At 49.2% G+C, this 24,812-nt stretch overlaps 1 protein-coding gene across 1 annotated transcript in view; it reads right to left on the bottom strand.

The window, feature by feature from the left end:
* The window catches only part of LOC147727785 (uncharacterized), a 1,253,841-nt gene that overhangs the window by 218,363 nt on the left and 1,010,666 nt on the right, over nt 1-24,812 (bottom strand). The window contains exon 9 of the mRNA XM_086963180.1: nt 5,843-5,911. Within this exon, the coding sequence (XP_086819306.1) occupies nt 5,843-5,911 (69 nt within the window). The remainder of the gene's footprint in view (nt 1-5,842; nt 5,912-24,812) is intronic.

Raw genomic sequence — 24,812 nt, 5'->3', positions numbered from 1 at the left:
GTGGACCGCTTTAGGATTTTTGGTCAACTGCTCTCTTCATTAGGTGGAGGGGCCGTTCCTGCCTGGTCAACCTCTAGCTCTGATGTGTGTGAGTTTACCATCTGTACGCTGTTGGTGAGGTCTTGTCCATTGGGGACTGGAACAAGAAATTCGCCGCCCTGTGTGTCTCGTGAGTTGACTTCCTTGATCTTTGCGGCATTAACTAAGACAACTTGGCTGTTGATGTCTGGGACTTGGCTAGATGAATTATTGTCGCTCAATTCCTTCCTTTGATTGATGTTTATGTTGATTCCAGGCTCTTGAAGTGGTACCTTACAATCTGGTTTTTGTCCCGCAGGTTTAAAGTTACTAAACACTTTTAATGCGTTCTGATTTGTCGTAGTGTGACCTGTTGCTCCTCTTGAAATTGAGGGTGCCTTGGTAGGTGAAAAATCCCTCAGCGTGGTCTCTTGCTCTGACATTGTTTTAGTTTGGAGTGGGACGCACTCGGAGTGCTGTTTAGCTTCCTTGATCACGGAATTATTGATGGATTTTTCCGGAGAGGTTTGAGGGGCCCTTCGGTTGTGTACTTTTGCGTTTCTGGCTTTCCCTAGTCGCTTCCGTTCTCTCTTTGTAAGCGTTAGAGCCTGTTTGATGTGAGTAGCGGTTGGCGCAACGTTGGGAATTGGCTCCTGAATTAACTCGGCTGCCTCTATACGGTTAACCAGGTTGTTGTCATCTAGGCTTGCTGGCGACCTGTTTTCCTTTGCTGGGGGGAGTGTGGACAGTCTTGAGATTCCAGGCTCTCTTCGCCCCTGCTAGCAATGGTCAGCCTTGTCAGCCTACCGGGGTCCTCTGTAGAATGCTGATTGCCGGTTGGATCACTTGATGTTGTGGTTGTTTCCGTGGGGGAGTCTTTTGATGAATCCTTAACAGCCCCCAGTATTTGGGTCATCAGACTGGGTACTGTGGCCAATTTGTCTATTATATTGGAGCAGTGGCAAGTGTAGAATGTATGATCCTTATTTAATTGAACCTTGGTAATCATGGTATTTAAATCTTGAAGGTTTGCTTCAATCCCCTGGACGTGAGACGCCAGGAGGTAGAGCAGGTGGATTTGAGTGTCCAATTTGTCCGCGTGGTAGGACAATGCGGCTCCTATGGTTTCCATTGTCTTTAATAATTGCGGCCAAATGGAAACTGTTTGACTGTTCTCTGGCGATTCAGAGTGTCTGTGATGGAGATCAGTGATATAGCAGAGTAGACTAAGTGGTGTGGTTGGATAAGATGCTCACGCATTTGGTCGCACCCTGGTCTTTTGTCAGTGCTCTCTTCCTTCCCAGGGCCTTAATTGTGTTGAGCTGATAACTTGCATGAGCTTCGTTCGAGTTTTGCAGTCTCAATTGCTGTTAAATGTAGTTGCTGTAGCTTCGGTATCAGACTATCTTTGATAGCATCGGTGTCTTCAGCAACTTGTCCGTTGGAAAGAGAGCAGTGCTTTTTTCCAAGCCCAGCGTAGGATGATTGGACGTTGGACTGTAAGAGTTTGCCTGTGGCGTTGAGCACGGTTTTTCAACGGGGGGGATACACCTGAAACTGTGGAAGGGATTCCTCAGTTGTAGTTGTGGACGTATTCTGAATTGGATGTACATTCTGCAATCTCAGCTCTTGAAAAACCAAGTCATGAGCTGCGTCTGGGGCCCAGGGTACTAGGGCGAGCGCCGGCAGTATGTTGGTCGTTTGTGGTAGCTGAATGGATGGTTCCCCCTTAACTTGCTCTAGGTCTTTAGCTATTTGTTGGATCTTTAAAACGTTTGACCAGAGAGGTCCGGACCCCTTGCACCCAGAATTCCTTCTTGACTTTGTAGTCTGGGCTTTGCAGGGTTCGCTGTAACACCTTGGCCGGTATGGTGGTGATGCGGACCGTTGGGCTTCCTTATTTGTGCCCTCCATGTAAGCGTTATGTTGTAAGCTGTTTAGAGCTGGAGTCTTGTAGTGGGGGTACCTTCCCGCTCCCACCCCCAGTGGAAAGTCTTTGACAAACTTTGAGGAAGTCCGTGATCAATGCCCTTTTGCTTGCTTTTAAATGCGGGGCCTGTTCACTATGTGCCGGGAGTGATGTTACATCTCTCAAATTGTTTCCCTCATTATTCCCTGCAGGGCTGCTGGTTGTGCTGTCCTTGTTGTTGATCCTGTTGCTCCTTCATCCGAGCTTAGTAAACCAGGAATGTCAGATTGATATTGCGTGCCCCGTGGATTTTTTGCGAGGTCTGCAGAGTCAGTTGCGGGGGCTGTTGTACTAAAGCCTTGAACTTCCTGGGCTAACTTTGTGGGTTTGTGGGACTCTTACGCCTGCCCATGGCTGTCCCTTCGACTTCCTCCCCCACCTCTTCTGCCACCCCGTTGGTGGTCATACATGGGAGACCCCCCCTTAACTTTCTTTGTCTTCCCCTGTGATGTGGATGCTATGGCGTTCTCGCCTCATAGTCTCCCCGACCTCATGCTGCTACGAAGAGGGCAGTGCAGATTGACCCTTTGATTGATAATGAGGTGGTACGATATACAGGCTGCGTTGATAAAACAATGTTCACCTTCTTTGTTACACTTGTGTCTCTGTTAGCCGTTAGCTGTCAGCTTTTTAACTCTGTTCACTTTTGTTGTAAGTTTGTAATGAGTTATGGCGAATAGCGTTGTAGGTTTATTGCTGGTTTATCAGGTTTGTTGTCTAATTTGCTGCTGGTTTGGTTTTGCCGCTGATGATAAGAGTGGCAGAGAATGGCAAATAACGGCAAATAGCAGCAAACTGCGAACTGCAAGTGGCGAGTGGCAATCAGGCAACGGTGGGCAAACAAGCGGAGCACATGGGGGCTGCAGGCTGGGAGGACCTAGACAACCCGCCTTCCTGGGTCCACCCCCGGATCTTACTTTGCGGCAACCTCTAACGGCTGCCGCGCTTGCTTTCAGCGTCCGCCTCTCACCTTGCACGCACCTGTTCGCCTATTCTCCAAGGCGCAGTTGGCGGCTCCTCCTCTGCTGGCCAGCTGAATCCGAGAAAGTTTGTCAGGTTTTTTGCGGAGGGGGGGCAGCCCGACTCACAGGATGACCCACGGGATAGCTCAGTGCGGCTCCCGGCTCCCAGTTCCCAGCTCCCGCCTCCGTCTGGCCGCTCCTGCTACTCTCGTGGTTTTAAAACCCTCAAGGGGCTGCTGAAACGGCTCATAGGCAACTCGCTATGACTCCCGCCTCTCTCGGGCCACCCCCGCCGTTCCGGCCGACGTTTCAGCAAAGAACGCCGCCGCCTGCACCTGGAAATCGCGTAGCTGCCAGGGGTCTCTGTGAGGCGGTAGCGGTCGGTGGTCGCCTCTGGCGGGCGGGTGAGCGGGCGACGTTGCCTGTGAATTTGCGGAGTAGCGAGATGGCGTCTGTCCTCTGCACATATAGAAAGCTGCTCCATTGCTCTTGAATAAAAACTACAAGCAATAATGCAATAGACGGCATGTACCCCATTCACAAGGGCTGCCATTCTGCCACCAATGAGCATCCCCACAACCACATAATGCAGCTTGTGGCATACTCTTCCTTCAAATGAGTTGCCCTCTCCCCATTGTGCATCTTCTGCAACCTGCTGTGTAATGTATATTTAAAGACACTGAGATGATGGACGGAATAGAGAGCAAATCAAAAATTCACACCCAGCCACCAGATCTGGGTTAAATCCATTGTTATTTTGCTCACCATGCCACCCCAGTTTGTAGTCTTGACCCTGGGCCTCATGGGAACAGTCCAGCGGGAACTGCCAATACAGTTCCTCCCTGGACCAGAAACCAGCATCCTGGGACCGGTTTTGGGTCATCAACCCTAATATGCCAGGCTAGGTTGTATCTAGTGACACAGTGACCCACGTCTGGGCATACCCGGCGTACCTAGGGTGAGAAAACAAGGCAAACAGATGATGGAAGTAATGTAGAGCAGATCAAACATTCACCCTCAGTCAAGAGATCTAGGTTAAATCCAACGTTCTTTTACTCACTATGCTACCCCAGTTTGGACGCAGCCATATGCAAATCAGTCTTGACACTGTGCCTCATAAGAACAGTCCAGACTGTCCAGTCCGAACTGTCAAGCCATGACTTCCCTGGACAGGATCAAGCACCTGGGATTGGTTTCGCTGCATCACCCCATATAAGCCAGGCTAGCTTGAATCCAGTGGCACAGTGAGCCTGGGACCCACGTCTGGGCGCACCCGGCACAATGTATATTGACATGAGTTTTTCATCTGCCACTTCTGTGGGAATTGCAAGTTTTCACTTTAATACATGAAAGCATGAACTTCTGAGAGGGCAGGTTCACACACAATTTAGATAGTAGTGTCGCTCTTACGGCACGCCCCTTTGTGCAAGAGTGATGCAACTCTAAAGTTTAACTTATCAAGCAACGTCTGAGGCTTGTCAAATCAGAGTAACGCAGTGCAGTGCAAATCACTGTGTTGCGTTACTCAGCCCCTCTCATCCACCCATGGATTTTGGTGCATTCTCAGATTTACCACTATTGGTAAAGCTGGGAATGTATAAAATGTTACATCTCCCCAGCTGAGGCAAAATGAGAAGAATCTTTATTTCTCCTGGTTACTTCCTCTTTCTATGGGCGCTGCATTCTGCATCACACGGAAAGGTGAAAGGGTCTGTTTCCCTTCCTGCACAAAAACAATCTTGCTTACAACACAGGCACTTTGCACCACAGTGCAAGGGTGCCTGTGTTGGCGTTAAGCAACACATTTTCCGCCAGTGCGGGTAAATGACAGGAATGCGCCCTTTATTGTAAGTACTACACATTCCTGCCCTTTCCCTATCACACAGCGCAGCAAGGTGGCATGCTGCGCTGAGTAAATATTTGGTAAATATGGCCCATCATTTCTATCTAACAGGTGCTAATCCTACTGAGATCATATGCTTCTCCATGGGTGCGTGACTTTGGCACATCTCATACATTTCCTGAAAGAGTTGCAAATACCTATGTTTACACTTGCAGTGACGTGGGGGTGAATTCTCTTCTACACACAACGAGGGCACAAAACACTTGCCATATTGGGCAAAGGGTGAAACAACTGTTTACCGAACTGTTCACTTACTATAATGCTCACCTTTCAATACCCTTTAATCAGTACTTGATGTGTTAAAATATAAATGACAGGGACCAAACATTTCACAGAATGCCACTGCAGCTTGCTTCACCCTCTAGCCTCACCAGGGCTACCAAACGTGAGTACAAACGGTAACTACTAATTATCACAACACTAAAAATGTTAACATTTGTAAACAAACTACTTATGTTCTCGGCTCAAAAATAGTCTGACAGCGCCGTCATGTGGTAAACCCTCATAAATAAATCCCAGTGTTAGGAATTGTGTGTAGAACACCGGCAAACACATACACAAGTTAAGCATTGCCCTTGCTTCGTTTCGTTTCAGCCCCAACCCTAGGCACAATTAGAGCACAACTCCAGTCTACGTGCACAAACTCAAACACTACCCATATAGGACACATGACAGAAACAAACTGTTCCAACCATAGCACTCCCACAGACCAGTAATCTACCTGTCTGCAAGAACACTTCAGTGCCTCTTTATCACCTTGGCTGCTAGGGATATTTTTCTCCTGTGCTGCATTCCCTGATTTACCATTGTTCATGACGAGCTCAGCTCGTCATGAGCACAGCTCAACCGTGCCTCATGACGAGCTGAGCACGTCATGAACATCGAAGGGGTTAAGGATATGAAGAGCTGTACAATTGCAACAGCAATACAGGTTTATATTCTTTCATTGAACAGTATTTGATTTTTGACTAGTAAAGCATATTATCGTACCATCTGCACGTCGTGTAGACATTCGGGTGCGGGGAATTCTTGAAGTAGAAGTCAGTAATGGGCATACACCTGCAGATTTTTAAATGAGAGAAATAATGCGTAATCAGTGAAGGAACACAAATTTGACTTAAAGAAATGCACAATTCAATATAACAAAACCATCATTTAATTATCTACTGAACTATAGCTGTATAACGATCATGTTGTACTACATTACAATCTTTGCACACCACACAATATCCTAATGTACTTAAAAAAGGCATTGATTACTGTTAGTGAGACTATGACATCCTTTCTCTTGCTGAAACAAGTAGCAAGAGTAGGCCTCGGCCTCGTGGCTACTTCTGGAACAGACCAGCATGAATTACGAGAGTTCAAGAACATTGAAACGTCAAAGAGCAATGAGCGAGACAGTCTCAAAACAACCCACGTTTCATCTTAGCATTTAGACAGCTCTCATCGCCCGTTTCTCAGCTCAACTGAGAGAAAGTTGAAGAGCTTCCGGGTAATATGAAGGGATGCCAGTGAGAAACACGTGAAGAGGGACAGACACTATGACATAATCTTTGTTCCCGTGGGTCTGGACTGCAGCTAAAGGAATGTGCCTTTGTACATTATCATCTCTCTTCAACATTTGTAGCGCTGTACAACCCTGAGAGGATCGTTTCCCGTGATCTCAAATACCCAACTGTCGAAAGACCTAACCTGGCCACATGAAAGCTATCAAGTTTATTTTGATTCTAAGTGGATGCCCTTTGATTCCTGCAACAGAAAGAATTAAGTCAGGGGGCGGAAACGTTTGAACTCTTCCACAGATCCAGACTCAGTCTCGAGGTATGAGGCTGGAGGCCTGGTGTTGCTGTGATCTGCAGGAGTTGGTTTACTGCTCTGCATGCTTAGAACATGCTTTCTTTAGTTAGTTAATAATCAAGGGCATGGTTTTTCAAATGCTGCCCTGAGGCTTGAAGACTGGAAGAGTAGGCACGAGTCTGGCTTAATTTGTAAACCAATACGTGCCAGGGCTCAGGTTAGGAGGCCACTGCAGCTTGTACCACACATTGCCCTGCCAGCTGGCAATGCCCTTACAAACACAGCTACAAACCATCACACACAGCTGTTGTTGTGCTAATACCTAAATTAGCCAGACAGCACCACCATGTGGCAGACTGTCATAAGCCCCGGTGCTGACAATTAAGTGCCGGTTCTGAGCACCTGAAACCACCGGCTCAAATTTAGCACACTATTGCGTGACCCAAGGACCTCACAATTGGCTCTACATCTTCCAAAAACCACAGTAATCTTTGCTTGAGTAGCAGGTGTCACAAAAACGCGCTAGTCACCTATGGGGTGAACCACCTTTTTTTTCTTGTCTCTACAAAACCAAACGTGTGGCCATTTCTGCTCCCCAAAGGTGCGACTGCCTCATTCCCTGCACAGGAAAGTCTCTGTATCCTATGGTACTCGAAGTCCCTCCTCTTTGAGAATCTAATCTGCGATGTGTCCCTTGCTCCTGAGGATAGCAACTGAAAGCATCCGAAAGCAACTGCATTACAACTTTAAGCTACCCAGTGCCAGACATGAGTCTAAGCCACTCCCACAATGCTCAGGGAGAGATTCGCAGAGTGTTTGCAAATTTAAAATATGCTGATGTTGTGATCTGTGCAAAAACAACAGTTGATGGACAGAATGCAGAACAATGTCATACATTCACCCCAGTACAGAGATCTGGGTCTAAGTCCATCGTTTTTTTGCTCACCACACCACCCCAGTTAAGACATGGCCATATGCAAATCAGCCTTGACCCTATGCCTCATGGGAACAGCCCAGCCCGAACTGCCAAGCAATGTCTTCCCTGGACCGGAATCAAGCATCCTAGGACCGGTTTCTGGCTATCAGCCTTCTTCAGCCAGGATAGCTTGACTTCAGTGTCGTGGAGAGCACGGGACTCACGTCTGAGCATACCCGTCCCACTCGGGGTGACGGATGCAAAAACAGCAGTTGATGGACAGAATGCAGAACAATGTCATACATTCACCCCAGTACAGAGATCTGGGCCTAAGTCCATCATGTTTTTGCTCACCACACCACCCCAGTTCAGACATGGCAATGTGCAAATAAGCCTTGACCCTGTGCCTCATGGGAACAGTCCAGCCTGAACTGCCAAGCCATGGCTTCCCTGGACCGGAATCAAGCATCCTAGGACTGGTTTCTGGCTATCAGCCGTCTTCAGCCAGGATAGCTCGACTCCAGTGGCGTGGAGAGCACGGGACTCACGTCTGAGCATACAATTCCCACTCGGGTTGACAAATGCAAAAACAACATTTGATGGACAGAATGCAGAACAATGTCATACATTCACCCCAGTACAGAGATCTGGGACTAAGTCCATAGTTTTTTTGATCACCACACCACCCTAGTTTGGACATGGCCATATGCAAATCCGCCTTGACCCTGTGCCTCATGGGAACAGTCCAGCCCGAACTGCCAAGCCATGTCTTCCCTGGACCGGAATCAAGCATGCTAGGACCAGTTTCAGGCTTTCAGCCATCTTCAGCCAGGATAGCTTGACTCCAGTGGCATGGAGAGCACAGGACTCACGTCTGAGCATACCCGTCCCACTCTGGGTGACAAATGAAAAAACAACAGTTGATGGACAGAATGCAGAACAAGTCTAAGTCTAAGCCACTCCCACTGTGCTCGGGGAGAGGTCTGCAGAGTGTTCGTGAATTTCAAATGTGCTGATGTTGTGATCTGAGCAGTAAAATAGAAAGACCTGAACGACAACCAGAGCATTCCCATTCTCTTTTGCAAATTAGATTCCACGCATAATGCTGTCCGTTGTCGTGTCTGAATATCTGATGTTCATTGTATAAGGCAAACTGTGTTGCAATCCCAAAAGTTTGTTTGTCCCTGTTAAAAAAAAATGTAAATGCATATTTATGTAGCACCAACTGCACCTGAAGGTATTGGAATGCTTTACATAAGCACTGGTTATGTTACACAAGGGCCCAGGTAGATTAAGTGAAATACCCAGAATCACAGGATGTGGACGCAACCACGAGGCTCGAACTTTGGTTTCCAGCACCAAAGTCGACAGTCTAGCCGTCAGACCACATGCTCGTGTCATTTGGGTGGCAAGTTATCGTAGTGCACGCCTACATCACTTTTACTTGGCTACTGCATCTTAAAATGAATAATGGCATTTGTCTGTACAGCAACCTTCAAGGAACCTGAGACCCCCCAAACTCAAAGGGAACTAGCGCCATCTTACAGAGGTACACGGAGTTGTCTCCTGCAACTACAGGGTGAAGTGCACTGGGAATAGCCTTCTCCTCAGAACACCAATTGACACCTGACAGATGTCACACTGGCTCCTGTGTCTCTCTGAGCCTCCACCCTTCCCCCATTTATGGTCACCCACTGCCCATATTTTATAGTGTTCTCAGGCAGGCGGTATTCCTGGACCAAGACAAGGGTTATCACTGATTTCTGCTTCCCTTCGCTGGAAATTAATTTCTCCCCCAACGCTACACTCACTAAAACCGGCGATGGAGCACCAGTGGGTGCTGGGGGTTTCTTGGGGCACTTAGGGGCAATGTGGCCAACCTCCTTACAGGAATAACAGGTGGGGGACCCCGGTTGTCACGCCTGTCCTTAGGGGGCAAGGTCATCTTAGGCTGGGCGGGTGGGACTCCTTTCCCTCTGAAATGTTTTGGAGCCCTTTAGAGAACTCCTTTTGGTTACCTTTGTCCCTCACATTCTTTTGCTGGGGACCCTGCCCACCATGGGCTGAATTACCCACAATCCATTTGGGGACCCTGGTGCTGGTCGTGTGGTCTGCATCCTTAGCAAGTTCACTGGGATTAGTAAGCTTACCGTCCAAAAGATGCTGGCACAGCCCGGGAACACACAGACTACTCAAGTGCTCCGAACTAATTAAATGGCACACCCCTTATAATCAGTTACTTTGCTGCCCTTTATCCAGCCTTCCATTGCACGGGTTTACAGAATTACACATTCAACCCAAGTACTGGCATCAAGCTTCTTGAAGTTCCTAAACTTCTGCCAGTACTGCTCTGGAGTGAGCCCATACCTGAGGCATAAGGCCTCCTTTATATTGGGGTAGGTCTGGGTACTACCTGCCAACTCTAAGGGCGCTAGAACATCCCTCACAAGGGACTCAAAGTGTGTCCACAGGCCCGCTCCCCAATTCTTCTTAGGGACTTCATTCATCTTCAATTCAATCTCATATGAGGTAAACCAGGCATAGATATCCTCACCCCTCTGGTAATTCTGTGCTAAATCCTTGGGTATGTATACCTTACCCCCTTGCACTAACTGTGATCTGCCACCATTTGAAATGGACTCCATATGCTTGGCCTTAATGTCCAGTTCCCTCATGCTCAACTCATGAGCCAAAAGCAACTTCTTCTCCTCTAAGGCACAAGCGTCCTTGCTCTCCTCTGCCCTCTTATCACTTTCCAATCCTTTCTTTTGGAGCCTCATGATTTCGAACTCATGCTCTCTGACCCTTTGATTCTCCTCCCGTTCCTCTCGGGAAAGGCCTCCAGCAGAATGGACACTGCCAGCCCTGGAGGGTGCTCTTGACACAGGCAAATCCTGTTACCTGAACCCATCCCCTGGTGCATTCTCATACACATTGGCATCACCGTCACCCCAGAATCTTTGGTTTCCCACCAGGCCCTCAAGGCCTTCTTCATCCTTCCTGGAGCTGCTCTTCATGGGACATCACAAATCCTTGCAAAATTGCTTGAGCTGATCTACTTTGTAGGAATGCAACATTTTAATATCAAACTCTAATTCTGCCACCTCACTTGCTGGGGAGCCCTACTGAGAGATGATGCGTCAATACTCAAGGTCAGATCAAAAATAAAGCCAAAAACAAAACACAGCATGTGATTGCGTAGTGCTATACACTAAACTAGTGATGTACACCAATCACTGTAGGTCAAGTACAAATACAAATTCAAATCCTCACCGCTGAACACCAATGTTAGAAATGGAGGTCTCTAGTTGGCAGAGGTAGGTACCTTTAACCAAATAGGACCCTTGCTTCTAGTCAGTGTAAGGGAGATAAACACTTTAGATAACCTGTGCTCACTCCCTTGGTAGCTTGGCACGAGCAGACAGGCTTATCCCAAAGCAATGTGTAAAGTATTTGTACCAACACTCACAGTAACACAGTGAAACACCATAAATGGACACCACACCAGTTTAGAAAAATAGAGTATGTTTATCTAAACTACACATGACCAGAGCAACACAACTCCAACATACACAGTTTAAAAATATGACATTAAAATGAGTTCAAGAACTTGTACCATAGAAATCAATGGATGCGTGACTTTTCACAAAAGTACCTGTAGATGCAACAAAAGTTCCCAAGCCAAACAGCTGCAGCACCAGAAACAAAGAGATGCAACATTCCTGAGACCCTGAGGAGGCGATGCGACAGCCCCGCTGCAAGCAGCGGACAGGTTGCGTTGAGTCCGGTCTATAGGGGGAGCTATGCGTAGAGTCTTCCTGCTGGTTCTGGTTTGCAGGTGATGCATCGGGAAAGCGTCTTCCACAGGTACAATGCCTGGATCTTCAGGATGCAATGGGGATCGATGGGGCGGAATTGCACGACGCAGCATCTGTCCTCTTCGGCCACGATCCCTCAATGCCTCAGTTCTTGCAGCGGCAACAAGCGCTGCGACGATCTTCACAGCGGCACTATGTTGCAGTGGAAATCTTCTTGCACTGAAGAGATGCGCCGGTGAAATGTGCCAAAAGAAGAACGATGCGTCGGGTTTTGCAGTTCTTTTCACGCTTCTTCTTCTTCCAGCTCCCAAAACAGCAACAACAACCTTCAGATGCCCTTCAACTTGGCCAGGCACTCCAGGCAGATCAGAACTTGCACAACAGAGTTCAGGGGAGTGGGAGGTGAAGTCCTTTTGTTCATGGGACTTCAAAACAATGCTCCATCCATCATTTCCTTTGGTTTTTCTTTGTTCGCCTTAAGTTGGCAGGGTATGCTCAGACGTGAGTCCCTTGCTCACTTTGCCACTGGATTCAAGCAAGCCGGGCTGAAGACGGCTGAAATGCCAGAAACTGGTCCTCGGTAGCTTGTTCTTGGTCCAGGGAAGGCATGGCTTGGCAGTTAGGGCTGGACTGTTCCCATGAGGCACAGGGTCAGACTGATTTGCATATGGCCATCTTGAACTGGGGTGGCAGAGTGGGCTAAAGAACGGTGATGGATTAAACCCAGACCAGTTGACTGGTGCTTGTATTGTCAACGCTACATCCATCATTTTCTTTGGTTTTACTTCAAAACAGGAGGCCAGCTCTACTCAGGCCCTTGGAGATCTTCTTCAAGCACAGTACACAGCACACAGCAAAGTCCTTCTCATTTGCTTGGCAGAATAGCAACTGGAGGTTATCCCCAGAACACACAGCAAGGGCAGTCCTCTTCAGTTTCTCCAGCTCTTCTCCTCGGCGTTGGTTCCTCTTAAACTCTAGGAATGGTCTAAAGTTCAGGGGTTTTAGATCTCATATTTATACCCCAAAAGTCTTTGTTCTCTAGGTGTAAGGGGTCTTTTTCCCAGCCTCGCTAGGAGGCTGTATTTTAATTGTTTTTCTCCTTTTTTCCTCTATTACAGGCTGTGAAGCCAATTGAGCTGAAGTGGCTATGAGTGCAAGGAGAACTGATGTGAGGCGCTTCGAGGGCAATTTCCTGTCGGTGTGCACTATCGGCGGTCGAGCTGCGTGATCGACGGGGGAGCTTGGATGGGGGAAGGTCGCCATGGTGCTCGGGGAGTATGGACAGCTTCAAGTCCCGTTAGTGCTCGGAGGCCTCAAAGGTGCTCGGCAGTAGAGAGCACAGAGAAGAGACCAGTGGTAGGTACACGCGCGCTGGTGGTGTAAAGCAAGAGATATTAGCATAAATATGTTTTAAGGTATCAAAATTAACATGACGAATCCTGGGACTGGATTTAAAGTTTGCCAAAAAACGAGATGCTCACTCGATAATTCATCGAAAAACATGTGTTTACCGTTGTGAGAGAGTTAGCAGTATAGTAGTTGGATGGGTGGAGCTAGCCGGGGCCAAAGGAAGAGGAGGAGGCTGGACAGGAAATAGGCAGATAGAGTTGGGACAGGGGCTCAAGCAGACATGTTAATAAAGCTCAGTACGTATAAAGCATATACAACGAGTTTGTCATTATTTATGTCAAGACATGACAACTGGCGAGGATGGTGGGATAAAGTGACCTGCCATCCCTGCAGAATCGAGAACGACCCTGTCCCGGGCACCAGCAAAGACGTGGTCGCTGTTGCGACGTCTGTGCCCCACGCAGCCGCCGCCTACAGCTCTAGGCCAGCGGTGGATGAGCCGCTCTGCGATCAGGCGATCGTGTAAGAGCCCCTCCTGAGCAGCGTGAGTGAAGCGCTGCCTCTCCGGCACTGGACGCGCTATTTCGCGCCAAAGGAAAAGTTGCACGTGTGCCTGCAGGCTGTGCCAGTAAAGAGGAAATGGGAGCCCACCCCAGTCCTCCTGAAGTGCCCTGCAAGAGCAAGCGAATACCCAACGAAGTGAGTGGCCCCCGCGGATGCGCCAGAAGAAAAACGCCGACTTTGCCGCCTTTGGGCCTCACCCCCGATGCGTGAGAAACGGCACGCTGCGGATGAAAGAAATCGGAGCTTGTCCCCAGCCTACCTTGACTGTGTAAGTGGCCTGGAAGTGGGAGCTGTGCTGCATAAGTCCTGGTGTCCGGAGACGAGATCCTCGGTGAGTGCCCAGTGAGACCGAGTGAGCTGAGAAATGAATGAAACCAGACCTCGTGAAGTAGGAGAGTTTCAAGCGGCCGGCCATCTTGAAGTCAGGCAAGCCAAAGAGACATTCATGTGAAATCTGTGAGCGGCCATTTTGAAGTCAGGCGTTTAAGTGATAAACAAGCATTGGTGCATTATACTGTCAGAAACAAACGAGCACGAGCCAAAGCAATCACGAAATAGTAAACAAGCACAAGCCAACGCACAGGTGGAATCGTAAACAAGCAAGTGCCAAGCCCAAAAAAAAAAAAAAAAGTGTGGTGCTGACACCATGGTAACTCCGTCCACCTCCCCACAATGAAATGAGGTTAAATCCATCATAACGGGGGTGTCACATCTGCGGACCCCAGAACCCTTAACCCTGACCACTGGAGAGAGCATGGGCCCCAGATGGCAGGAGTGGGTTGAGGACATTGAGGACTACATCAAAGGGACAAAGTGACGGAATATGAGGATAAATTGATCGCCCTTCGAAATCTTGCTGGAAAAGAAATTAACAAAATGATCAAAGACCTTCCTCCGACGGAGGCTGGGGACTATGGCAAGGTGCGAGAAGCTCTAAACAAGAAATTCCTACATAAGAGGAATGTAGATTATGAACGACATTCATTTCATCAAGTACGCCAAGGAAAAAAAGAAGCTATGAGCACATTCATCACAAGACTGCGTCGATTTTCTAGACACTGTGAGTTTGACACTTTTTCAACGGATGACGCCATTAGATCGCAAATCATTGATGGATGCCACTCCGAGACGCTCCGAAGGCGACTACTGAGGAAACGTCACGAGTTAGATGACGTTGAGGAAATGACCCGTGTGTATGATCAGGTGGAAGAACACGCAAAGAGTAGTGAGACTGGTAAAACGGAAAGCCGAGATCAGGCGTGTCGAGTACAGGCTAGCAGTGGTCGCCGAAGCTCGAGAGATAAACAGTGGAGACCCCGACAGGTGTCCCATCACTGACACACTGAATATAGGAGGCGTGACCCCGGTCGGAGAGAAAGAAAATCAGAGAGATCGAAGAGGTGTTAAAGGTGTGGATATGATTAGCCACATGTAGATGCATGCCCTGCCATGGGACAACGATGCCGAAAATGTGGACGGACAAATCACTTCAAGGCGATGTGTGGAGACTATCAAAAGTAGAGATGGAGTGAAGCGACGAGGCCATCTCACTCTGACATCACGCAAAAGCAGTCCAGGATAGACCAAAGTCGTCTTCGGGCTCTTCACATTCCAGCCGGGAATCGCGAAGATCTCAATGGGTAAGGAGATCACCATCTAGAGACTCTAGATCAGTGTCAAGAGAATCTGAGTACACTGTTGAATATGCGAACATGATCGCAGATCCGGATCAGCTCAAGAAATATCCCCGTTTGGACATCAGCGTGGGGAATCACACAACCAAATTTGTGTTGGACAGTGGAGCGTCCTTGAATTACATTCCTGTGACTGAGTACGAAAGGATGAAGCCACAACCACCTCTGAGTCCTGCCCATGTTCGGGTATTCACTTGGATGTCCAAGAAGCCTCTTCCTTGCCGGGGGAAGTTTCCAACAACTCTCAGGCACAAGACTGTGGCTGTGCCAGCATTCATCCACGTAATTGAGGGCCCAGAGGCTGATTGCCTCCTAAGTTTGCCAATGGCGGAGCGCCTTCGACTTGTTGAGATTCTTTACAGGGTCAGTGACAATCCAGACATTATTCATAAATTCCCCAGGTTGTTCCAACGCTTGGGAAGATGAAAGGGTGCCAAATTTGCCTTCTCATCAATGAACAAACCAGACCGGTGGCGCAGCATCCCCGCCGAGTACCATTTCACCTCCAACAAGCTGTTGAGGATGAGCTTCAAGAACTTTTATCCTCAGACATCATTGAAAGGACAGCTGGAGAGAGGGAGCGTCACCCGGGGCCACATCTAAGCGATATGATTTTTGCACTAAACGGAGCGAGAGTATTCTCGAAACTTGATCTAAACAAGGGGTACCACCAGCTGGAGTTGCATCCCAAATCACGTTACATCACTACGTTTGCAACTCATCTTGGACTGTTCCGGTACAAGCGGTTACGTTTTGGCATCTCCTCAGCTGCAGAAATTTTTCAGGAGGCAATTCGACAGATCAGCCATCACGTCCCCAACGTTCTGAACTACAGCGACGACATTCTCGTGTATTGATCTACCGTTCAGGAGCACAACAAGGCTCTGGATCGAGTGTGCCATGCCCTACTAGATGCCAACTTAACATTGAATAAAGACAAGTGTTAATTCCACCAATCCACTCTTAAATTCTTTGGTCACATATTCTCAGGCGATGGAATGAAACCCGACCCTGACAAGGTAGCTGCCCTAAATGAAACCAGGAGTCCCCAGGATGTTGGTGATATGCGATCATTCCTGGGCATGGCCAGCTATTGTGCTCGCTACATAAAGGACTATGCAACCATCAGCCATCCCCTCCGGACCCTCACGAAACAAGGGCAACCTTTTGTCTGGTCTCCTGAGTGTGAACAAGCTTTTAAGGAAATCAAGCAGGTGGTGGAGTCTGCTGACAATCTAGCATACTTCAGCGCACACAAGAAAACAGAGATCATTGTAGATGCCAGCCCTGTGGGTCTTGGTGCGATTCTGGCGCAGTACGAACATGACACAGACTTAAGACGCATCATTGCCTATGCCAGTCGCAGCCTGTCAGATTCCGAGAAAGTGTATTTGCAGCCCGAAAAAGAAAGTCTCGCCGTTGGTTGTGTGGGCATGTGAACACTTTCATGTCTTTATTCATGGAAAACATTTTACCATGATTACTGACCACCAAGCACTTGTCAAGATGTTTGGCAATCCAAGGTCCAAAATGCCACCAAGAATTGAACGATGAGGTCTACGGCTGCAAGAGTATACTTTTTCAATAGTGCACAAGCCCGGCAAGTCAGAGAACCCAGCGGACTACTTGTCACGACACCCGCAAGCATTGTCAGTGTCCAAGCACTCCATCGCTGAGGAGTACATCCATCTGGATCTGTTCCTAAGAGGTCGCTCCCCCCACGCTCCCTGGCCACAGAATCTGCCTGCTATCCTCGTTCGTGAAGCGCCTCTGCCGATTTCACCGTGGTATCGTAGGCACAGCGCTCTGGTCGCGATTGTAATAGACATTTATTTCATAGCGCATTGACTTTAATACAGCGCCGAACCTCGCATGATAATTAACTTTGAAGCGCAACGTTGTCTGTTTGGATTGTAACTACTGCCGCCATTGACTCACTATATTTAGTGCTGCTTTACTGTGTGCATTAATTTTAGCAATTTAGCCTTATAGTAACCTGCCCCCGTTTCACGTGCCATCCTCCATTTTGTCATCTTGTTTGTTTGTTGTGGACCCCCTTGGCCCGCCTACCCTCCCCTGCTACCGCCTCCCAGCTGACCCTCCCACCCACGAATACAGCGCTCACCTCCTCCTTCTCGCAGCTGTGACCGTCTGGATCTGTTCCTAAGAGGTCGCTCCCCCCACGCTCCCTGGCCACAGAATCTGCCTGCTATCCTCGTTCCTGAAGCGCCTCTGCCGATTTCACCGTGGTATCGTAGGCACAGCGCTCTGGTCGCGATTGTAATAGACATTTAATTCATAGCGCATTGACTTTAATACAGCGCCGAACCTCGCATGATAATTAACTTTGAAGCGCAACGTTGTCTGTTTGGATTGTAACTACTGCCGCCATTGACTCACTATATTTAGAGCTGCTTTACTGTGTGCATTAATTTTAGCAATTTAGCCTTATAGTAACCTGCCCCCGTTTCACGTGCCATCCTCCATTTTGTCATCTTGTTTGTTTGTTGTGGACCCCCTTGGCCCGCCTACCCTCCCCTGATACCGCCCCCCAGCTGACCCTCCCACCCACGAATACAGCGCTCACCTCCTCCTTCTCGCAGCTGTGACCGTCTGGATCTGTTCCTAAGAGGTCGCTCCCCCCACGCTCCCTGGCCACAGAATCTGCCTGCTATCCTCGTTCCTGAAGCGCCTCTGCCGATTTCACCGTGGTATCGTAGGCACAGCGCTCTGGTCGCGATTGTAATAGACATTTAATTCATAGCCCATTGACTTTAATACAACGCCGAACCTCGCATGATAATTAACTTTGAAGCGCAACGTTGTCTGTTTGGATTGTAACTACTGCCGCCATTGACTCACTATATTTAGTGCTGCTTTACTGTGTGCATTAATTTTAGCAATTTAGCCTTATAGTAACCTGCCCCCGTTTCACGTGCCATCCTCCATTTTGTCATCTTGTTTGTTTGTTGTGGACCCCCTTGGCCTGCCTACCCTCCCCTGCTACCGCCTCCCAGCTGACCCTCCCACCCACGAATACAGCCCTCAGCTCCTCCTTCTCGCAGCTGTGACCGTCTGGATCTGTTCCTAAGAGGTCGCTCCCCCCACGCTCCCTGGCCACAGAATCTGCCTGCTATCCTCGTTCCTGAAGCGCCTCTGCCGATTTCACCGTGGTATCGTAGGCACAGCGCTCTGGTCGCGATTGTAATAGACATTTAATTCATAGCGCATTGACTTTAATACAGCGCCGAACCTCGCATGATAATTAACTTTGAAGCGCAACGTTGTCTGTTTGGATTGTAACTACTGCCGCCATTGACTCACTATATTTAGTGCTGCTTTACTGTGTGCATTAATTTTAGCAATTTAGCCTTATAGTAACCTGTCCCCGTTTCACGTGCCATCCTCCATTTTGTCATCTTGTTTGTTTGTTGTGGACCCCCTTGGCCCGCCTACCCTCCCCTGCTACCGCCTCCCAGCTGACCCTCCCACGCTCCGCCCCCCATTCTCCATTTACAAAGATGGTTTTACGCGCAGCGTCCACCCGCAGTGGTCACGCCGAAGGTGCGCCAAAGGTAAGCCCGTCTGCGCCCGTCCGCGCCAAGCCCACGCCCAGCGCCAGACCCCCTGGCCCCCGTTCCACCCACCCCACCCGCATTACATACGGCCCCTCCACCCTCTTAGCCCTTAACCCGGGCCGCCTCCCCAACTGCGCCCAAGCCGCTCCTGGACACACCCATGGACCATTCACATGCAACTCCTGCAAGTTTGACCAACTCATCATCCACTAACACCAAACAAAGACCTGACACCAACCACCTAAAATGCATCCTGCTCAACACCCGCTCGGTCCACAGACACGCCATCGACCTATGGAATCTACTCGACACCATCTCCCCGGACGTCGCCTTCCTAACAGAAACATGGATGAACACCTCCTCTGCCCCAGACATCACCATTGCCATCCCGGAAGGCTACAAGATCATCCGTAAAGACTGCACCAAGCAAACAGGAGGAGGCATCGCTATCGTCCATAAGAATTCCATCCGCATCTCAACCAGCTCAGACGTCAAGCTCGCTAGCGCCAAACACCTTCACTTCCAGATCCACACCGACCCCAAGACCACACTCAGAGGCACCATCCTCTACAGGCCACCAGGACCCCGTGCACAATTCTGTGAAGACATCACTGACTTTATCACCCCACACGCCCTCCCCTCTGAGGACTACATTCTATTGGGAGACCTCAATTTTCACCTGGAAAAAAGCAACGACAGCAACACCACCACCCTTCTGGACAATCTCGCCAACCTCGGACTCAAACAACTTGTTAATACCCCCACTCATTACGCAGGTCACACACTTGACCCTATCTTCACCTCCAGCAAACATATCTCCTTCAGTCACACCACAGCTCTCCATTGGATGGACCACAGCTGCGTTCACTTTATCTACAAAAAGACCACAACCCACAACCACCCTCAACCTACGCTGCGAAGAAACTGGAACAAAATCACCATCGACCAGATCTCCTCATCGCTTCTTCAAAACCCCCCTGCCCTCTCTTCAAATGCCAACCAAGCAGCCATTAACCTCACTCAATGGCTAACCAACAGCGCCGACAACCTAGCCCCCCTGAAAAAACGTCAAATCAAACTAGGAAACAAAAACGCCCCCTGGTTCAACGATGATCTTAAGAAATCCAAGAAACTCAGTCGCTCCCTTGAGAAGCCATGGAAAAAAGACCCAAACACCAGCACCAGGGACGCCTTCAAAAACGCCACCCGCATACACCACCAACTGATCCGGACTGCCAAAAAAGCTGCATTAAAAAACCGGCTAGACAACAACGCCCACAACAGCAAGGAACTATTCAACATCGTCAAAGATTTTGCCAACCCCACTGCCAACTCCAACGACATCACTCCCTCTCAAGCCATCTGCGACTCCCTAGCTTCGTTCTTCCATGACAAAATCACAGACATCCACAAAAGCTTTGTCAACCAACCCGGAGACCAACCCACCCAACCCTCTGCCGTACCTTCACCCCCCCTGAACATCCTCAATGACTGGAACCCAATCTCCACTGAGGACACCATCCGCCTGATGAACTCCATCCACTCAGGATCCCCCACAGACCCATGCCCTCACCACATCTTCAACAAAGCAGATTCCATCATAGCACCACATCTCCGAGACGTCATCAACTGCTCCCTCAACTCCGCCACCTTCCCGGAAAGCTGGAAACACGCCGAACTCAGCGCCCTTCTGAAAAAACCCACAGCTGACCCCACCGAACTCAAAAACTACCGCCCCATCTCGCTCCTTCCATTCCCGGCCAAGGTCATCGAGAAAGCTGTCAACAACCAGCTCGCCGCCTTCCTCGAAACCAACAAATCCCTCGACTCCTCACAGTCCGGCTTCCGAGCCAAACACAGCACTGAGACCGCACTCATCGCAGCAACAGACGACATTCGAACTCTACTGGACAATGGAGACACAGTCGCCCTCGTCCTCCTCAACCTCTCCGCAGCCTTTGACACAGTCTGTCATAGCACCCTGTTACAACGCCTCAGAAACATTGGAATCCAAGGAAAAGCACTGGATTGGATCACCTCGTTCCTTGCCGGAAGAACCCAGAGAGTCCGCCTCCCACCATTCAAGTCAGAGGCCTCTGAAGTCATTTGCGGAGTACCACAAGGATCCTCACTCAGTCCCACCCTCTTCAACATATACATGAGCCCCCTCGCGGCCATCGCACGCCAACACAACCTCAACATCATCTTCTACGCTGATGACACTCAACTGATCCTCTCACTCACCAAAGACCCAAACACCGCCAAAACCAACCTTCATGAAGGAATGAAAGAAGTAGCCGAGTGGATGAAGCTCAGTCGTCTGAAACTGAATTCCGACAAAACAGAAGTCCTTATCTTAGGTACCTCCCCCTCTGCCTGGGACGACTCTTGGTGGCCAGAGTCCCTTGGTAAAGCACCCATCCCGACTGACTATGCACAGAACCTGGGCGTCATTCTGGACTCCTCACTCTCGATGACCAGACAAGTCAACGCCGTTTCTTCATCATGCTTCAACATTCTTCGCATGCTCAAAAAAACATTTCGCTGGATCCCCACCGAAACTAGAAAAACGGTCACCCACGCACTGGTTACAAGCCGACTGGACTACGGAAACACCCTATACACCGGTACCACCGCAAAACTTCAGAAAAAACTCCAACGCATCCAGAACGCTTCAGCCAGACTCATACTAGACATCCCGCGTAAGGACCACATTTCTGGTCACCTGAAAAACCTCCACTGGCTCCCCGTCAATAAGAGGATACCATTCCGCCTCCTAACCCACGCACACAAAGCAGTTTACAAACTTGGACCCGACTGCCTCAACACACGACTCTCCTTCTACACCCCCTCCCGCCAGCTACGCTCCTCCAACCAAGCCCTTGCTGCTGTACCTCGCATCAACAAAACCACCATGGGAGGAAGATCCTTCTCCTACATGGCGGCTAATACATGGAACTCACTTCCCATTCACCTTCGCCTCACTCAGAACCACCTAGCATTCAGAAAGCAACTTAAAACCTGGATATTCGACAAGTAATTCACCACCTGGAACTCACTTCCCATTCACCTTCGCCTCACTCAGAACCACCTAGCATTCAGAAAGCAACTTAAAAACTGGATATTCAACAAGTAATTCACCACCCTTCTCCAAGCGCCTTGAGACCCTCTGGGTATGTAGCGCGCTATATAAATGAATTGAATTGAATTTAATTGAATTTCATGGTGGATCAAGCGCAGACGCCAGCAGTTCCTTTGGAAGTCATCCAGGAAGCCACTGCACAAGATGCCATCTTACAGAAGGCGCTAAGTCGACTGCAGACGAACAGGTGGAGACGTGACGGTAAAGGGGAAGGTAGCGATCCGACTAACCAACAAGAAATGCAAGCTTTTCGACATGTGTGTGATGAACTTTCTGCCACAGAGGAAGGTTTAGTGCTAAGGGATCAGTGGATTGTAATCCCAAGGCAACTTTGACATGGTGTTGTCAACCTTGCTCATGAATACCACAGAGGAGTGGTGTCAACAAAACGTGCTCTCCGGGAACGGGTGTGGTTCCCCCTCCTCGATCAGATGGTTGAAGCTACTCTAAAAGACTGCCCCCAGTGTCAGCTAGTCAGTCGTGGAGATCCTCCAGCTCCTCTGCAAATGACCCCATTACCTAACGGAGTGTGGCAAGAACTAGCTATGGATTTCTACGGACCTCTGCAATCAGGCAAATATATCCTGCCCATAATTTATGAGTATTAACGGTTCCCCATAGCCCAATTTGTATCCTCAACGAATGCCTCCAGCAATCTCACCGTGTTGGACGAAGTGTTTGCGGCATGGGGTGTTCTCAAAGTACTCAAAACAGACAATGGCCCTCCTTTCAACGGGCACGAGTTCAGTGCCTTTGCAAAACATTTGAATTTCAAGCATCGGAAAGTCATGCCTCAATGGCCGCAGGCCAACGGTACCATTGAACGATTCATGGCCACACTCAAAAAGACTTTTCAACAAGCCACCACTGAGAAAAGGGACCTGCAAGTAGCTCTCAATGACGTTCTAAGGGCCTATAGAACGACTCCTCACGCCACCACCGGAAAGTGTCCGGCCACACTGATGCTGGGGCGACCCATAAGGACACGCATACGGACCTGGGAAGGAGCTCTCAGAGCAGTGTCACCCCTCCGTGTTCTTCAAGAAGTGGTGGCGGCGGCCATCACGGCAAGGACAAAATGAAGTCATACGCGGATGCAAGAAGGAGAGCGAAGTCACCATCCTTACATGAAGGAGACTGTGTCATAGTAAAACAAGAGCAGCCAAGAAAGACAGATTGCCGTTTCCGAGCAGAACCCCTACTGATTACCCAGCAGAAAGGTACTGTGATAACTGCGGAGTCCGACCATAGACGAATCACCCGGAATGTGTCACATTTCAAGAAGTGCACTCCTGACATGAAAGAATCTCTGACCAAGATGACTGGAGTGCCAGTCAACGAAAGACATGACCGATCTGATCAGGAGAGTGCGAGTCAAGTGAGAGATCCTCAAGAAGGATCTGGGACTGAGACTGGAGGTGTGTCTCTGCGACCCCGACGCGAGATTCAACGACCCAGAAGACTCATTGAAGAAATTTGAGTAAATCAGTTATTTTGTTTGTTACGAAAGGGGGAGATTTGAGAGAGTTAGCAGTATAGTAGTTGGATGGGTGGAGCTAGCCGGGGCCAAAGGAAGAGGAGGAGGCTGGACAGGAAATAGGCAGATAGAGTAGGGACAGGGGCTCGAGCAGACGTGTTAATAAAGCTCAGTACGTATAAAGCATATACAACAAGTTTGTCATTATTTATGTCAAAACATGACAACCGTGTCTGTGTAATCGGATATGCCATTGAAACCTAAAGGTATTCCCTTGGTGCAGGATTACTGTAAAATGAATCGGAGGAAGTTACCCTCATTCATCGCTTCCAGGCCCGGACTGGCAATTTCGGGCACCGGGAAATCCCCCGGTAGGCTGGATGGGGTGGGGGCCGGTTTTGTGACAGGGGGGCCGGTTCTGTTGCTGGGGGCCGATTTGGCCGAGTCGGACCGACCCTGCAAACAAACATAGCATTAACTTCCTTTCCTGCTCACTGCCGCCTGCCCTGAACGTAATGATTCTCTGCATAAAATGCTGGTGCTGTGACATGAGCAGTGATCTGACCCGCCAGCCGATTTCATTTCATTTAGGCCCGACTCGTTATAATTTAAACCCCACCTGACCATGTGATCATGATGACCTAGCTGCTCAATGATGTCACCCCCTCCGCGTCTGCGCAGAGGTGTTTTAGTGTAGTTCAGCCTTAGGGTGGGGTCTGCTGCCTGGTAATGCTCATGCGCAATTAAAAGTAAAAGGGCGCGTGACTCTGAGGCAAGGTCAAGGAGGAGGCAGGCATCGCTCGCTCTCAGAGACCAGACAGACCACATAATTTAACCCCCCTGTCTGCCCCCCGCAGCCACAGGTGAGTCTATTTACGACTGGACCAGGGGAAGACCTCGGAATCGGACTCGGTCCGGTCCCGGACCTCTGATCCAAACGTGTGCCTGATACCAGGTAGGTTCTGTAATGAAAAGGCCGTCTCCAAAAAGTGTATGAATCGCCTGCCCAGTCAGTGCCACAACACCGAGTGACGTACACTCGTCTAATGCAAGACATCCCCTGCCCGCCAAACCCTACTTCACACAATTACCTACTCGCAGATACCCACAGCCCAAGGAGGGAGGGCTATGGGTGAAAATAAATCCCAAGGTCGTTAACCCTGTCCTCTCCTCAAAATAGGCCCGTTCCAGTAAAGAGTGAGAGCGCTCTGTCCAGCGCTTGGATGAAGTGCTGATGACTATTTTCAGAGGCGCTACCGAAAAGGATCATTCTGTCCAAGCAAACAAAACAAGGGGCCCTTACCCTGGTCAGACCTTTAAACTCTTGCATGTGTAAAAAACAACAATTAACGAGCAATGCTTAAAAACAAGTCCAGGGCAATACACAGCTGAAGTATACCATTGCCCAATTTAGACAGAAAAACAATTCAAATAATTGCAGGGAAACTGAAAGAGCATCAGTGGGAGCAAACCGCAATTCGTATTAGGTTTCATTTTCAAAGCGCTCTAATCTATTGAGACGATTTATGACTTTCCTCTGACGAGGAAGCCACTGCTCTCACACGACGCCTCCATGTATTCGCTTCTCTGACTGTACCCCGGAACCCAGGGTTAGTGGTAA

The sequence above is a fragment of the Lissotriton vulgaris genome, chromosome 3_1, assembly GCF_964263255.1.
Source record: "Lissotriton vulgaris chromosome 3_1, aLisVul1.2, whole genome shotgun sequence".
Lineage (NCBI taxonomy): Eukaryota > Metazoa > Chordata > Amphibia > Caudata > Salamandridae > Lissotriton > Lissotriton vulgaris.
Note: the sequence above shows the minus strand (reverse complement) of the source record. Positions and strands in the feature narration are given on the sequence as shown.